General features: G+C 48.6%; 2 protein-coding genes across 13 annotated transcripts in view; both read right to left on the bottom strand.

The window, feature by feature from the left end:
• Positions 1–2,164, bottom strand: part of PDE9A (phosphodiesterase 9A) — a 50,127-nt gene extending 47,963 nt beyond the window's left edge. Inside the window, exon 1 of the mRNA XM_015647177.3 lies at positions 1,865–2,164. Within this exon, the coding sequence (XP_015502663.1) occupies positions 1,865–1,933 (69 nt within the window). The 5' untranslated portion in view covers positions 1,934–2,164. The remainder of the gene's footprint in view (positions 1–1,864) is intronic.
• A 12,564-nt stretch (positions 2,165–14,728) lies between these two features.
• The window catches only part of SLC37A1 (solute carrier family 37 member 1), a 35,208-nt gene continuing 32,572 nt past the window's right edge, over positions 14,729–17,364 (bottom strand). For all 12 annotated transcript variants that reach the window (XM_015637832.2, XM_015637873.2, XM_015637883.2 and 9 more), the window contains one exon: positions 14,729–17,280. In XM_015637832.2, coding sequence (XP_015493318.1) covers positions 17,265–17,280 — 16 coding nt within the window. In that variant the 3' untranslated portion in view covers positions 14,729–17,264. The remainder of the gene's footprint in view (positions 17,281–17,364) is intronic.

The raw sequence follows: 17,364 nt of genomic DNA, 5'->3' as shown, positions 1-17,364 counted from the left end.
TGCAGGATGCCCAGCTCCATTGCAGGATGCCCAGCTCCATTGCAGGATGCCCGGCTCTATTGCAGGATGCCCAGCTCCATTGCAGGATGCCCGGCAGGGCCAGTTCGCGCTGGAGCTGAGCCCTTTCAAACTCAACAAGCGCTGTATTAATGAAGCTCCTACCTCGTTATTGGTTGTCAAGAAGCTTAGCGTCGATTTAATGAGTTCCCTTTAGAAGCCTCCACTGCTGCATTCCTTGGAAGATTAAGGGCTGCTGCTTTTTTTTTCCCCCCCTCCCTTCTGCTTCTTTCTAATGATGTTACTGAGAAGGCAGGAGAATGTGAGATGTGCCCTGCTTACCGCTGGGTGAACCCCATTTACACGGCATTTTTACTTCAGGAACCCTTCCAAACATTACACAGGCGGGATTTTACATCCGACAAAAGAAACAGATAACATTTACCGAGATTAAACCCTCTTAATGCTGCCAGAGTTTGCATTTGCCTTCTCATGTGCCTCTCCAGTGCCTTTAGTGTTGAAAGTACTCTCCAGAGGCAGGTTGGAGAAATGCTGTATTTTTTTTTTTAAATCCAACATAGATGACAAACAGTGTGCATTACCGACATCTGTGGAAACATTCGATACCCTTTGGACACGCCAAAACATTTTTTGTACCGAGCTGTGCAGGTAGCAGGAGGCTCCATTCAATCCGTGCTTGGCGGGGCCACCACGCAAACAATTTATTAAACCGGGGAAAAAGAGAATCGGTGCCCTGAGCTGAGCAGAGCCGGCAGGGACAGCTCACAGGGACCATCATCGCCGCTAAGCTACGTCTGAGATGGATAAAGAGGAGCAGCTTTCTCTGGGGAATCCGGCACAGATCTGGATTCCCCAAGGTCTCGTTGCTGAGGACACGACTTTGAGCGCTCGCCGTGGGTCCCCGGGGCCGCGGAGGGGATGGGAGGCGTGTGCGGTGGATGGGACTGCGAGCAGCAGCTCTCCATTCACCTGACCTGCGGTCACTCACTCACACGGCACAGGGGAGGGAAGGGACAGGGCATCCTTTTACAAAGAGACAAAAAGCTGGGCGAACAGAAGATTTAGAGATCTGAATTTTGCAAACCAGAGTTTACTTGCTCTGGAGCCTCGTAGCAGCTCCTTGTCACAGACAAGGCATTTGGTTTGCGGCCAAAGAGCTGCTGACAAAGAGAAGGGGGAAAAAAAAGACTCGCAGAAACGCGTCGGCATTGTTTCTGTTGTGAAAGCATCGGGCTGTCAGCTCCAGAGCTCTCCCTTTTAGGCAGGACACATTTCTCCCGCAGCTCTCCCTGCTGTGCTGTGAACCGTGCTTAACCAAACCAGGCGGGCGAACGGCACGGAAAGTTGGAATTATCGCAATTAAGGACCGGCTTTAAGGCGGCGGGGTGCCCGCAGCCCCCGGCACGGCACAGGGAGCCGGGCCCTGCCTGCCCCGGGGCTCGGCCGGAGGGGATGCCCAGGGCCGGAGCCTGGCAGTGTCCGAGGAGCCCGGCACGCTGTGCTTCCCTGCTCCCCCTGCCTGGGGGGGAAAGCTGCCCGCAGCTAAACTTTGTAAACACGGCAGCTCCGGGAGAGGAAGCCAGCACGGCTGCGAAAGCGAGCATCCCCACGCCGGCAGGGAGAGCTGGCAGCCACTCCGTGTTGGCAGCGCCCAGCCCTCCCCTCTGCCAGCCTCCCCTTCCCCTTTAAACAAAGATGCGTGCGGAAAGCAGCAGGCAGGCGGGATCCCCCCCTTTCCCCTGGAGCAGGGGCTCGGAGCCCGGGATGCGGGCACGGGGAGCGGCCGTGCAAACACCGCCCGCAGCCGCAGCCGGAGACGCCGCTCGGGGAAAAACAGCAAAAGTACCTTTTGAATTCTTCCATCAATGTCCAAATAAATACATTTGGGCCGGTAAGTCGAGGAGGCAGATCCCATCTTGCTACAGCTAGGCTCTCACCGGACTTGTTTCCAGTGTCAATCAGAGCAGAAAATCAGGTTTATCCTACCCAGCCGAGCCACCGCTGCCTGACAGTTTGGTGTCCCCGCTCTTCTGTATCCCACTGTACTCTCATTCTGGGAAGGTCCCTCCTCTAACATGCATGCATTTTGCTGTGCCTCTGTCTCTCTCTGCCACCTCCTTTTAGTTTTGCTTCCCTCCAAATCCAGCTGCCTCGGACAGGGAAAGGCACGGGCTCCAGATGCTGCCTGCAAGCCCCCTCTCCATTCCCATAGCAACAACCCCTCTTGGCTTTAAGGCTGAGAGCATCCGCATTCGGGCTCTGACCCTGGGACTGACCAGCTCCTGTTATGCACAAGATCAAGTGGCATTTATGCCTCGGGGGGGCTGCGGAGGAACAAAAACCTCCCTTATCGGGGTGGTGAGAGATATCATTTGATTTTACGCTAAAATAGGACGGTAATTATTAGTTAGTGCCTCTCGGCACAGAGACAGGCTCCCATCTGGAAGTGCCCTGTGCTGGAAGTGTCCTTTCAGACACCCACTGCCAGCCGGGGCTTGGACCAAACTCAGCAGCTCCATTTCCACATCCCTCCCGTTATCATTACAAGGACAGAAGGAAAAAGCAGAAGCTTTTTTTTTTTTTTTCTTCCCCGTAAGCTCCAGCAGCACGAAGAAAGCACAAAGCCCATGCTCTCGCCCACCGCCATCCGTGCCGCCCCCGGAGAGAAGGAATTTGTTATTTAGGGGAACGTGAAGTCTCCCGGCAAAGGCGTCTCCCGGAGCAGGGCAGGGGGGAGCGGGGTCCCCGAGCAGATGCCGAATGCCATGTGCCGTGCCCGGGCTGTGTGAGAGGCTGCACAGCCAGCACACAGCCCCTCCTGAGCCCCAGCTCTCTGGTGCTCTGGGGTTTGGGATGGAGGGGCTGCAAAAGCCTTTCCTGGCCTCCTCTGTGCTGCAGGCTGGGAGAGCAGCGGGGTCCGAGCTGCTCACCCTGCACACCCCAAACCCTCTCTGCAGCCAGAGCCAGACAAAACTGACCCCAGCAGAGGCCAAGGGGCTTGGCTGTGGCTTATCCTTGGCTCTGGCTTGTCCTTGGCTCTGGCTTGTCCTTGGCTGAGGTTTGTCCTTGGCTGAGGTTTGTCCTTGGCTGAGGTTTGTCCTTGGCTGCCCCTGGCAATGCAGACAGGGCTCTGCTCCCTGCAGAGGGGATCTGTAGGGGTCAGAGGGCTGAGTGTGGCTCCCAGGGCTGCCTGGGAGTCAGAGCCAGTCTGACCTTTCAGGCTGGAGCCTGTGGTACCTCTGGAGCTCTCAGAGGCAGTAGTGAGGTGGTTCTTTTGGGAAGTGCAAGCCTTTGCTTCACATCTCCCCCTGCCAGCTTGGAGCAGGCACGGGAAGTCTTCCAGGAGAGAGCCCCTGCCAGTGCAGGGGTATCCTGGGGTTGTCCTGTGTGCTGTGCTACATAACCCACTGCCCTCTCGACTGTCCTCTAGGCTGTGTTGCAGACTGTCCCCCAGACTATCCTGTAAAGTATCCCAGAGCCCAATCCCTCAGATTACTCCACAGGTGATCCCCATGGATGTTCTGAGCTACAGCTTCTCCCCCTTCACCAGCCCGTTCACACCAACCCCACTGCTTCTGTACACCAGCCAGGACCTCTGTGGCCCATCTTTCCATACCCTGCTCTGCTGAGCACTGCCTTAATCCTATTTTGCTGTGATTCAGTGCTGAGTGACTTGATTGACCCAGCAGGTTCCTTAGGAAGATGGCTGTGATGACAAAAAATGCAGTCATTTGGGAAGAGACAACAAGAACACTCACTCTGGGGGATGCTCATGGGACATTTGGGATCGTAGAGGAGGATACTGAGCTCTCCCACTGTGATCACCCACTCCAGGAATGGTCAGACAATGTCACTTCACTGGTGCATTTCAGGATTTGACCACACCTCATCAAGATATCTAATGATCAGAGTCTCACATTAGTGAGAATCTTCTTTTGTTTTTTTTAAAATTTTTATTATTTTTATATCTGACCAGCTTTTCCAGCCAGCAAAAAGACAAGCTCTGAAATCCAGGTGATGAACCTTGTCTTGCCTCTCCACTGTCCCTGTCCTATCTACTCTCCCTGTGTATTTAAAATTGTGTTTCTTAAGCTCCAGCACACATCCCCCCCTCTCCCAATTACAATAATACTTGTTGGAAAAGCTACTTTGCTGTAAAACTGCTGACTATTGCTCTTTTCAAGAACTTCATGTAGAATGAATCTTCAAAAGCTGAGCACTCAGAAATTACAACAGAAGCCTGATGCAATCGAAGGCTCAGTTCAAGCCCATACCTGAAAGGAGACCAAAGATAAAATTCATCAAAGAGAATGTGCAGCTCCAGCAGATCACTGCCTTGAGTTGGTTTAACCTTCCAGAGCCTCCTTATTTCAGTATACACTGGGAAATGTGGGGCAAGAAATACTGGGAATCATTATCCTATCCCATCAAATCCTTCAAATCCAAGGATAGCAGCACAGTGCCTACAATGATTTTCCATCATTTGCCTTAGAGGAAGGTTTTGCCCAGCTCAGGGCAGTGCCAGGCTCTGGTGCCCCTGCCCACAGGGAGCACATCAGGTGTTTCACAGCTCTGCTCTGCCTGCCCTGCCTTGTTTGCTGAGACCAAGCCTTCACTCTGTGCACTCAGACCCTGGAATGTGCCTTTGGGAGAGCTGCAGGGCTCAAGCCTTGGGCCCAGGGATCTGGCAGTGCCCAGCCAGATGCCACTTACCCCGGGGGGTGCTCCCAAAAAAAGGCACTTCTGTCTCCCATCAGCTCCGTGTGGGTGGCTCAGAGGGAGCTTTATGGGGTTGCCAAGGTGTAACCAGAGGATGCTCAGAGCCCACATTGCCCTCGGACTCGCTGCTATTGAGGCACAGCTCGGCCACACTGGCTTTGCATGGGCTGAGATCTCCCCCTGCTGCAAACCCTGCTCAGAGGGCGAGGGAAAAGCTTCAGGGATGAGAAGGGCTGCTCAAGTCACTCTCCATGCAGGCCTGGGGTGGGGTGGCACCATTCCTGCCCCCTCCATCTCTGCCCTTCTCTAGCCCTGAGGTGAGAGAACAACCTCAGCCCCTCTGAAACCTGGTTTTCTTGCTGCAGTCAAGTTCAGTGCCCCTTGCAGCCTGACCTGGGGACTGCACAGCAGGGGTCTTCAGAGGGATTGAGATGGGGGGGAAAGAGCCAGAAAATGTAAAACTTTCAGCGAAAGATTTTGTACTTCAAAAAAAGTTTGCCTAGAATTAAAAACAGAGAATGGCATTTCTTTGAAATCAATTTTTCCTTACCTATTCCATACCTAAGCCCTCAAAGTACTTTCTTTGCCCATTAACCCCTTCCTTGTAGGTGCCATCCTTGTGCTGCATGTCCCCTGCATCTGTCTGTCTGTCTCCATTTCCCCACAGGGCCCTGACCTGCTGCTTTACCTCTCCATGCTCCAACCTGCCAAAATGCCAGATTGCCCCTGGAGCTGGGAAGGTTTCCCTTTCCCTCCCACAGCTCCTCTCCTCCCTACTTCACTCAGCCTGCTCTCCCTCTTTTCACCCTCTTTGGTGTTTTGCCATTTTTGCTTCTAGGTGTTTTTTCCCCACAGACCTGAAGTCATGCAAGCTGTCTGCAGGAATTAACTTTCTGATTTATGCTGTTAACAGCCAAATGAGGGCTGTGGCAGTGGGAGCTCCTCATGCAGAGCACGACTGACCTTTCCAGCCCAGCTCTCACTCCTCTCCACAAACCCACAGAAAGAACATGGCATGCTGCACATGGAAATTTTACCTCACTTCTTTGCACATTTCTTTTACACTCTGCCAGATTTCCACAGGCCCAGTCCTGGAAGTGATCATATTGAACGTTAATTAGAGAATGGCTGATTATTAATATTGGAACCTTTATGGGATTTGTCCACACAGGCCCTGAAAACACCCGAAAGTGGTGCTTGGTCCCTCCCCACTCTGCAGCACAGCTCTCCACCTCACTCCTGGCTCCAGCCCTGTTTTTGGGTCCCTGAAAATACCCAAAAGTGGTGCTTGGTCCCTCCCCACTCTGCAGCACAGCTCTCCACCTCACTCCTGGCTCCAGCCCCGTTTTTGGGTCCTGTTGCTCACCCCAGCCCCGTTCCCAGGCCACACAGTACAGCCACACTTGCCGTCATCCTGGTTTCCATGGCAAACCCCCAGGAACGTGGGCTGGAAGGGAGCTGTGACATCTGACGTGGCTGGTCCGGGGCACTGGGGTGCAGAAGCAGAGCTCTGTGGGCGGGAGATGTGGGATTACTCACTGGGGAACCAGCTTTGCTCTTCAATCCAGCAGCCTTGGCCACCTCGGTGATAATACTGCCTTCCTTCTCTTCACAGCTGTAGGGAAATTTCTGGCACCTCCCAGTAATTCTCGCTGTGTCTCAACACTCAGAGCCAGTTAATAGGCTCAAATCTTGTGGAAGTGAAAACAGCCATCCCTGTTACCTCACAAATATCTGTGTGTGCAGTGCTGGCTTGGAGAAGAGCAGACTCAAGCCATGGACAATCCTTCCATTTTATAAAGCACTTGTCCAGTACAGCATCTGGCATTTCTTGGCTTTTCTCTTTTGTCTGTTGAGGGAAAACCCCATTTTTTTCTCCTGCTGTACGTTAGCAGTGTTTTCAGTGATCTGTTTTCTACTCCACTTGCAATGCCTGGCAGGTCCCAGGTTGGTTTCCTGAAGGTCTCCCAGCAGTGCACAGCCATTGCCTTTCCCTGAGGAGTGTGGAAGGAGCTCACTCTCCACAAGCATTTCCTTTCACTGTAGCAGAGGCAGCAGGTCCTTGGCACAGCCCACCCTCCCTCCTGATTGCACTTTCCACCACCTCCAGGAGCCACAGGAGCCCAGGAATCTCCATGGCCCATGCCATGGTGTGCCCACAGAGAGCCTTGGCTGCCCTCCTTTCCACTGCAACCTCTCTGCTTGATTTTCAGCCTCCCTTCCCTCTCTGCTTTCCATTTCCTACCTCTGTTTCCCACTGCCACCTCCTCCATCCAGCTGCCTGTTCCTAGGCTTTCATTTAAAGTAGGAGAGAGGCAGGAATCCTGTCCCAGGCACCTCTGCAGGACGTGGAGCTCTCAAGGCAAAGCACACACACACACACACACACACACACATGGGCTAACACAATTAATGACCCTGCTGCATCCCTGGAACAGAGCTGCTGGGAAAGCCCAGCTCCCAGAGCTCTGCTTTCTTAAGGTTCTGGAAGAAATTAAGAGACCCAACTGGAACTTTCAAGAGCTGATGAGAAAAGATTAAATGAAATTAAGTGTGCCTGGAGTCACCCACTAGATCATTTAGAGGGATGATGGCCAAGAAGTGGAAAAATCAATTCCCTCCACTGGGCGAGGTTGGCTGATGCTCTTGGCAGCAAAGTCTGAGCAGGGGCTGCAGCCTATGATCCCAGACTGGAGGGAAGGGATATGTGGCTCGACTTGAAGAAAGCTGCCTGGCATTTTATGTGGTGCAGGAAAGTGAAGTTCCTTCAGATGCCTGTTTTGGGAGGCTGCCATGTGAGCAGCTCGGAGCTGTGCAGTGACTCACTCTAAATCAGCTCCTCCATCTCCCTGACAAGCAGACCTCAGACACCCCAAAGTCTTGGCAACCCAAAGATTAACCCCAAGGCTGAGGGCTGCTGATCCTGGTGCCAGCCTGATGCAATCTGTGCCACAGAGGTGGGGACAGGGGATGTCTGGGCCAAAGACCCGGCATGGGCAGAGCACGAGGTGATCATTGCTGCATCCCTGACTCATCCCTGGGAGCCTCCACGTCTGACCACCCCCTCCAACAACATCAGCACAGCAGCAGGGATGTCTGCAAAGGGTTTCACTGCTTGGGGCAGCTTTTCAGGGGGTGGGAGATTGTCCCTCAGCTGCATCACTTCAGAGCGAGTCACGTGGAATTCCTGGGGGGGTCAAGCAGACTTTGCACAGTTCTTTGCAGTACATTAAAAATCAGACTTTCTATGTTAACATTTTAAAAACACCAGTCTTCGTAAACAGCTAGATAATCTCTCAGCTATATGACATTTTTTCTGTGATGTAGGTATTTTCTCATATTCGTTCTGTTTGTGCAGTGCTGCTTCCATTAACAGGCAGAAGAACATTTTCTCAATAGAGAAGATTAAAGAGTCTCAGCTTTTAGGGAGGGAGGCCAAAAAACTGCCACAGAATCCATGTGAAAAAAGATGACAAAAGCTTCCAGTAGCACTGAAAGTGTCTGATCTGCTCTGCCAGAACATTTGAAGCCAACATGAAATGGGGACATTTTAAACTAAGTTCCCAAAATTTTGAGTACTTGAGTGTCGCTTTTCCTGAGAGTCACACAACTCTCCAGAGCGTTCTTACCATCTCCAAAAATCACAGGTCAGGACTAAAGGAACTCAAAAGAATGGATGGCAAATCATTATTGTCTGCCTTCAAATAACACATTTGTGGCTCTTCTTTTTGGTTGTCTCCTCTTTACTGAACCTGACTGTTCATCCATGTCAGGTATATAAGATTCCCTCTAGAACTTTGAGAGCCAGAAACTCTCACTGAGGAAAATTGAACTGAGATTTTCATGCAATAAGACAATCCAATTTCCTGAGGAAATGGTAAACATCGTGGATTAATGGCATGGTCAGGAGAGAGGGCAGCACTGAAGTAATGCAGAAAATGAAATGGAAGTAGCTTATGGGGGGATGGAGTGCCTTATACAGAACTTGAATTTTATTTTAGTTTTGGATTACTTTTCACTCTGCTTTCTCCAGCCTCCATTTGATTGGACACATCCCAGGTTTTCAGCCCAGTGCTGGGTTTCAGCCCATGCCTCTCCTTCCCTCCTGCACCCTCCTTCCATCACAGGTGGCCCCAGGCAAACCTTTTAGTGAGAAGCTTCTTGCAGAGGGGCTTTGTTAGAGGCTGAACCCACTCCAGTCATGCTCCAACACAGCTGAAGCCATGTCTCTTTCCTAGTCCTTCATCCTCCTCTTTCTCCTTTTCCTTCATCTTTGAATGGATTTCACTGCATTCACACAAATTTATTTTTTCCCCCCGAAATCCTATCCTCTGACCTTCAGCTGCTTCCCCACAGCCTGGACACTGGATGTGAAGGCTTTCCTCCCCCTGGGCCTTAGCCCCTGCCTAAAAGATTCCAGTAGGCAGGAAGGAGGTTTTCAGACAAGAAACTGAATCAGGAACAAGAAACGGAGATCAAGGAACTGAGATCAAGGGCGTACAGAAATAAACACACAGAAATAGAGTGAAAACCCAGGAGCCCACCACTAAAAAAGGCACAGGGCTGTGCCCAGCTCTTTTCTCCAACCCCACACCTTTTCCCTGCACTTTTACTCGTTTTCCCCTGCTGCTGTTTAATTATCACCATCATCTCCTCTGGCCAGTGCTGCTCCCCACTCCCTGCCTCGCTGTCAAAGGGGCTCCACACTCTTCCCCTGCCCCACTTCACCCAAGAGGTGCCATCAATTTGCCCTTCTGCCAGCAGAACCAGCAGCTCTCTGCCTCCCTCTGCCCAAGGAATTGTGCCCAGGGGCAGCAGCAAAGCTCCAGAGCCAGACTCACTCAGCAGCCAAACAGGATTCCTGCAGAGGAACCCAAGCCCTGCTTACTTTGGAGCGTGTGAGCGCCTGACCCCGGCGCTAGGGAGAAAGCCAAAGACAACACATCACTTTGTTTCTCTTCATAAAATGGTGCCTTTGGTCTGTTCTATTTCTCCACACCGCTCTCCCCTCCTCCCAGCTGACCACATCACACTGCCAGGGTGAGTGGCTGAGGCTGGAGCTGTGTTTGAAGAGTGCCTGGGTTGTGTGCAGGTCTGTGAGCACCCCCGTGTCTGCGAGAGTCTGCAAAGTTTGAAGGCATAACCTGACTGTAACAGGTTTCCTTCCCCCTCACACACACACCTCACTGAGACTGGTGGTGGCTCAGTGTATTAAACACTGCTGGTGTGTTACAGCATCACATTGCAACAAACAGCACCATTAGCATTGCTGAATATTAATTTTAGGAACTCCCACGGAGTCCTCTGCAAGGACACACAGACCTCCAACAAGATTAAGATATCCCAACACTACCCAAGAGGAGCTCCACACTCTCCTCGTGGCTCTGGAACCCAAAGTGCTCCCCAAGAGGGAGCAGTGCTGTCTCTGCTGCTCCCTGGGTGCATCTGCTCCCTGTTCCTTTGGCCATGATCCCTTGGGAGCCTGCTGCCTTCAGCTCTGCCTCTCACTCCAAAGGTGAGGAGGGTTAAACTCCATCAGCTCCTCCTGAGACACAAACCCCATCACTCAGGATGGTGAAAGCATCCTGCCCTTGGCATCCCAGCCCAGCTCCAGCAGGAGCTGCTGCAAGGCAGCTCAGACACCTGCACAGGCAGAGCCCAGCAAAGGCTGCTCCAAAACAGCCCAGGACTGGATTCTGGCTGAATCAAAATGTAATTCACAAAGTAATTGCTTGGGCAAACTTGCTTGAAAAACAGACTCACGCCACAGAATACTAAACTTGCACAGAAGGCATGCAGCACATTTTTATTTTTTTGGGGGGCCTAGAAAATAAGACCAAGTCATTTTATCATGAGGGTGGTTTTTGCTGTTGGTCCAAGCAGAACCCATTTATTATGTGGACAATTCCAACTGTGCTTGAAAAACAGAGACAGCAAAAACAATGCAGAAGGCAGGTCCTGATGTTTACAGAGATGCAAAAGGTGAATGCACCAGAGCTGCTAATCATACCTTTTGACTGCTTTTATGGGTCTGGGAGGCCTGAAAAAACCCTGTGTATGGGAACCAGGAATAACATTTCCCTTTTGATGGCACAGAAGAATGACATTTCGATGCTGCTTTGACAGATGCATTATTTTATTAGAGGACTTCAAGCAGGCAAACAAGGGAGCTTTGTTTTTCCCTGTTACTGTAAGGCTTACATCATCTGCAACCTTTCTACCAGGAGGTCTCATTTCAAATGACAGTGAGTATTGTTCTGAGAAATGCATGTGTTAGTTCTGCTTCAGATGTTCACAGGATTTCAGCCATTCTAGCTCCATTTCTAGGTGCTTTGCTGGTGATGGATTTCACCCTGCTCAAAAGATTATTTGCTGACACCTGGGGTAAGTTTAGAGCTTCATTATATGCCTGACAGGGATTTGTATAGGAATTTAATCTGTCTAATTTAGCTCTAACACAGGGATCAGTCCTACACCAAACATCCTTGGGCTTCTCTGCCTGCACCCCAGATTTGTCTGGTTCTGCCTTTTTGAGCTGGTGACATCTATTTTGAGAATTGCCACTGTGAAAACCAGAGCAAGGCAACCCAAAGGTTTCTATTTTTCTCTGCTTTCAGCAACTGCTCAGATTTACAGCAGACACACAAACCAGCTGTGATAGGGAATCTCCCTTGGTGCCAAGCAAGTGAGCAAAATTTGGAAGAAAGAGTATGCTTTTGAGACGTCTTTTGACCTCTTTTGTTCTTTTTTACCGTATTTTCTTCCTTTCATGTAACCGAAAAGCTGCAGAGGGAGAGGGGGAGGAAGATTTATAAAGACTTTTAACAGCAATGGCTAAATTGAATCTCATTGTTACCTCTCAGTATAAAACTAAACCTGCAGGTTCTGCCACAGAAGGACACAACATTCAGCTGCTTCCAACCAGATGATCTGAGCAATTTAAGAATAAAATAAGGAATTTAAGAATAAAACTCAGAACCTGCTGTACTTACTAAGCTGAAGCCTCATGTGGCTTGGGTGATTCAGACTCGAATATAATACCCTGTCCTTGCAGCAGAAATAACAGCAGTGTGTTTGGTGGAAGATTCAGAGGGAACTCACCCCTTCCAAAGGTTTTGCCTGTGTCATTCAGCTGTGATGGGCTGCCCACACCAACCACCCTTCACATCACCGGGAGGAGAAGCTAAGAACTCAGACATTATTGATCACCTTGTTTCAACACAGCAACTCAGGCTGCTCCTTCCAGTTCTGGCCCCAACCCTGGAAGCAGCTGCTGCTTTCTGAATAACCCATGAAATTCAGAGCACCTGTTGAGGGTTTAGGTACCAGATAAACTGAAAATAACTCCAGCCTTGTAACAGCATTCCAAAGTTCATTTTTACATGGCAGTACACGGGAAGTTGGTTTAGTGTCCTCCACTGCTGAAACAAACAGCTGGACCAAAGGGAATATTGTGGAAATGTGGCTATTTGTCAGCTGCTTTGTAAGAGAAGGAGGGAGAGAAACCCTACCCCAGTATCATCATGAGGTGAAGAAAACATCCTTAAAATCCTCAGTGTTAAGTACAGCATGGAGAGACTTGGCACACATTTTTGTAGCTGATCTCCCAATGCAGGAATTGAGCAGGATTCTGAAATATGCTGAAGGAAGTTTGGCTCTTGTGTTCCCAGTTTACAGAGAAATCAATGTTCCACTGCTGCCAAAGCATAACTGGTAGACAGAGGAAAAAAAAATTCAAAAAACCACCCCAAGCATCAACTAATTATCTCCTTATTCCAAACTGGAAAACAACCAAAAGAAGGGAGACAAAGGAGGAAACAACCAACACTTTATAACAACCCAGTTTATTAAACTCTTAGGCACTTCAGGTCACTTGACACGAGGCTGAATTATACCAGCAGTTACATCCTCCCCTTCCCTCTCCCCAGCCATAAGGATGACAGCCACATTTTTAACTCAACATGTCAGCAAATGTAGTCCAAGGTCCCCAGAGCAGCAGACAGAGCCCCAGGAGTGTCTGCAGTCCCTGCCCAGTCCCTGCAGGCTGTGACAGCAGGGCAGGACACGTCCCCACCATCCCCTGGCTGGTTCAGCAGACAGCAAAACACCACCAAAGCAGCCTTGCTCCAAGGTGAAAGGGGTTCAGCAATCAGAACATCACACCAGAGGTTGGGACAAGCCATGAAATAATCTGATCTAACCACTTTCATAGCACAAGGGACATAAATTTAGTTCAGACCAGAGAATGCCACCATTACCGATCCTGGGCCTCGTCATTTGATGGAATTGTAATCGACCTTCCCCAAATTAATTCCGTACGAAAACCACCAGCCTCCAACAGCTCTAAACACCCTTTGATTTAATTTACAGCATCTTACACCTGCCTAATCCTGAGCAGAACTTCTGGAACAAACAACCCCGGGCATCAGCCGCTGCAGAAACCTTCCAGCAGCAAGTGTAGAAGTCTAGAAATGCAGGGATATTTCTCTGTCTATATAATTCTTTAAAAAATACATCAATCATATATAATATTGATAAAAAGGCTTCCAAATATCCCTGAGCAAGCCAGAATTTGTAAGAAATTAAATAGAAAGTAGAAAAATGTTTCTTTTAACACAGAGGTGAAAGTATAGATTTTAAGAGGGTTCCACACGTGGAGTAAAGATGGAGGAAAAAGGGTGTAGTTTTTAATCCTTCTTCCTTCTTCTCCATGCTTCTGCAGTTTATAGAAGCACAAAATATGATTGGTTTAGAGTTAGTTGCACTTTTAATTACGCAAGTAAATATAGAAAACTTATTTGTTGAGATATAATAACAATACCCGTGTCTGTAGTTAATAGGATAAAAGTTGGTATAAAGGTGAAAAGACCGTGTAGTTTGAAGCCATTTTGTATCATTAGAACAAGATGAGCCAGGCTGTGGTGATTGAAGCTTGTGCAGTCAGTCTGGCTAGACCTGCCAAGTAAAAATCCTTCAATAAACACGAGAAAGCAGAATCCAACGAGCCCAAAAGTTTGCTTCGAATAATAAAGACTGAGATAAGTGGGACTCCCCGCAAGGGATGATCCCAAGGGAATTCAGCCCAAAGGAGGCTGAGAAACTAGAGAAAAGTTATAACCACAGAAAACACAGCCCAAAGGAAGCAAAGAAAAAGAAAGTAACAGCAAGCAAAGAACCCTGAGCCTAAACACGACGAGTTCAGCCAGAGTCTGAGGCAGCACAGCACTGGCACAAACACCCGTGGAGGATTCCCATGTTATTCTAAGGATGTCATGCCAGAAGCACATGCAATAACCTCCTCAAACAAATGGCAGAATCCCTTCTGGAATTTCCCTTCCGAGCAAAACACACAGGATTAAGTCTTGGTGCATGGAGTGGGTTCACAGAATTTAGAGGCAAAAGGAGTCTCCACTTGACACTGCTGTCCCTGGAGTTATTTACCTTCTTCCCACCCTATAAACCCTTCCTACACACAGAGACAACCTCACCCTGCAGCGTGTCCAGCAACAGCCAGGGCTTTCACAAAGACTCCCACAAGGGAGGCTCCTGCTCCCCATCAGAACAGAAACTGGGATTTGAGCCTCCCTTCTTTTATAAGGCACCCCAGCTACTATTTGCCTATTCCTAGGATGCACCGTGGACACAATTTTGTCAGAAATTCTGTAACCAGAAGTTGTTTTCCTTTCCAATCAGTTTTTCCCCAGTGTATCTGTGGTTTGGACGTTGCATGTTGGGCAAAGGCACAAAAACCCCCTCAAACATTTTAAAAGAATCAAGACATGATGAGAGCTAGAGAGAAAGGATGAACCTTTTCCATGTCAAACCCATATATACTGAAGAGCAAGCAAAGCAGACAACAAAAGAGTCACCTTAAAAGAGCCACACTCAGCCCCTGACTCAGGCAAATGTCCCAGCAGGGATGTCTGTCCTTCCAACCAATAAATGGAGCATTTCTTCATGGAAATGTAAAAGATAAAGTACTCAACACTTCTCTGTTTAGAACAGAATCTATTTTTATTCAACACAGGATGGTGAATGGATAAAATTCACAATAATCAGCATTTAAAAAAACCCAACAAACCAACCCTGCAGTCGCATTTAAATTTGGCTGTACCTCCTGGTCACTCACATTTTTACACATAAAATTTTGTCAGGCTTGCCCATTTCCAGATTAATGAATATAGACACCTGATACTAACAAAACAACACAGTTTATTCAGTTTTTGAAAAAAGAAAAACAAATCTTTATCTTTTTGTCCAACAAATTTGCAGCTTGGAGGAACTGAAATGTAATCTGTCATTAGCCCATACCCAAGTCACTGCAGTGCAAAAGCTATTCAAATAAATAAATAAATAACAACAGCAGCCCTAACAAATAAAACCCAAAACACACTTAAATATCTTCAGAAATACAACCAAAAGCTTTTTAACCTCGGACTCCAGCCCACAGGGAACAGCTTCTCAAAATGTGAGCTCAGCAGAGTTTGATTTGTTTCAGTAAAGTAGTATAAAGCTCCACACATATTTCTGGGGAAAGGGACTGGAATTCCCAGCTGAAGTGGTGCTCCATCCATCTCTCCCTTGCCACACAGGCGTTGGAGATGTGCCAGGAGAGCTGTTTTGGTGTTGCAATGTTATTTTTGCCCCATCAGAAGCTGTTTCAGCAGAGCCCCAGGTTCAGCCTGGCTTAGCTGAGACAAGCTGAGGAGCAGTTTGACATTCCAGGAGCAATTCCCCATTCCAGGAGGATGGAAGTCCTTTCAAGTAACACTGCTGCACAATTCACATTTACCCACAGCCCAGATTTCTGAGTTCACATGTTGAGTATCCCCGCCCTGGTTTGCTCAAGATGTGCGAGGTCAGCCTTCCATGCAGGTGAGTGCAGGAACAGGACCCTCCCACAGCTCCCTGCAAGGACCTGGCACCTTCCCTGTGGGTCTGAGGCCACCCCTGCACCCCTGCTCAGCAGAACAGGTAAAAATGAGCCCATTCTGACTGGCAGGACAAGTGTGAATCAAACCTGCTGGATCAAACCAGTGATCAAAGACTGAGCAGGTGCAAAGCAGCCCTGGAAATGAAGTGTTACCAGCAGCTGATGGGACATTCCTGAATATTTTGTAGGGCTTTAAAATGTTTTGCTAGTCAAGTGTAAATTGCACTGCCTCACAAAATTTAAGAGCATAGAGCAAGACAAAGGCCTAGAGCTTTAATAAATACAGTTAAGGACAACACACAGTTTAAATTATCTCATCTTTGTGATCTAAGTATAAACACCCATACAAAAAAAAATTTCTTTTCACTTTGTACATCCCAAAAAAAAAATTTAAAAAATCACAGATACATTCTGTTTGCAAAGCAGACAGCTGTACAAAGAAATGATATGTTCTGAAGACATTAAACCATCTATTTGCTGGGTAGCACTAGGTACTCAAATGTTCTCTTACAAACTACCACCCACACAGGTAATTTTTCTTCTCTGATATTTTGGCTCCAAATCTGAAACCCAGAGCCACTTGAGAGAGATTTCTGGATATTAAGGCCTGGATCAGATGATGACTTCCACGTGCACACACCAGCACTGAAACCCAACAGAGACCCCTGTGCCAGTGGGCACCAAAGCAGCTCCACCTGCTCAGTCCTGGGAGCTGAAGCACAGGACACTCCCCAGCTCTCTGCCACCCCAAAGAAACCCCTCTCATCTCAGCCCAGCCTAGCAGAGCAGAGCAGCACAATTCTGTGACGTTTGCACAACCAGTTTACAATGCCCTGAAAAATCATTAGAGCCCCCACTGGAAATTCTGACTCATAAACTGCTTTTTGTTGCTTAGGACTCCTTTTTTTTGTACATTCCTAATGGAGGACTAACATCCATCCAGAGGATCTGTGAAAACTGCTAACTGCAGTACACAGCCAAGAGTAAATTCTATTTTACAACCTACCAAAAGGCTGGATGCTGTCCTTGGGAAGGAGTACTGTAGCTAGAAACTAATAATACAGCAGGGTGATTATTGTCTGAGCAGCTTCAAATACTAATAGCAGCACATCTTAATAACCAGCTGATATTGTCCTCTATAAAGTGATGCTTTCAGTGTACACAAGCTGACATAAGAGACACACACTTTGCCCACTGAGACAGTCACTCACAGACTTAAAATTTCAACTTCCTCCTGCTCTAGCTTTGCCTAGATTTTTGGCAAATACACAGTTCATAGTTTCAATTAAAAACATCCTATTAAAAGAAATAAAAAAGGCACTTGGTATTTCTCTTTGGCTCAGTCGAGGCGTGCTGCTGAAACCTTCCCAAAGTCCCATCTCTCCATCTGATGAACAGTTGCCATCCTGAGGTACTTATTCATGTGCAAAAATCAGAGCTTCAGGGATTTACCTGTCTCACACTGCCCCCAGTAAACCTGCAAGGCTCTTCACCACACCCTTCAAACACAGAATAAGGTGTCCCATGGAGTTTGGTTTTCAGGGAAGAGCTCCATGCACTGGCACACTCCTTATCCCAGCTCTGGTCTCGTAGCTCAGTGCTCTTTGAACCTGGGGAAGAACAGAAACCAGGCAGGAAAAGCTGAGGGATGAGGCAGAACAAACCCCAAAAGGCAGGATCCAGCCCCTGCTGTG

Source organism: Parus major, chromosome 1, assembly GCF_001522545.3.
Source record: "Parus major isolate Abel chromosome 1, Parus_major1.1, whole genome shotgun sequence".
Lineage (NCBI taxonomy): Eukaryota > Metazoa > Chordata > Aves > Passeriformes > Paridae > Parus > Parus major.
Note: the sequence above shows the minus strand (reverse complement) of the source record. Positions and strands in the feature narration are given on the sequence as shown.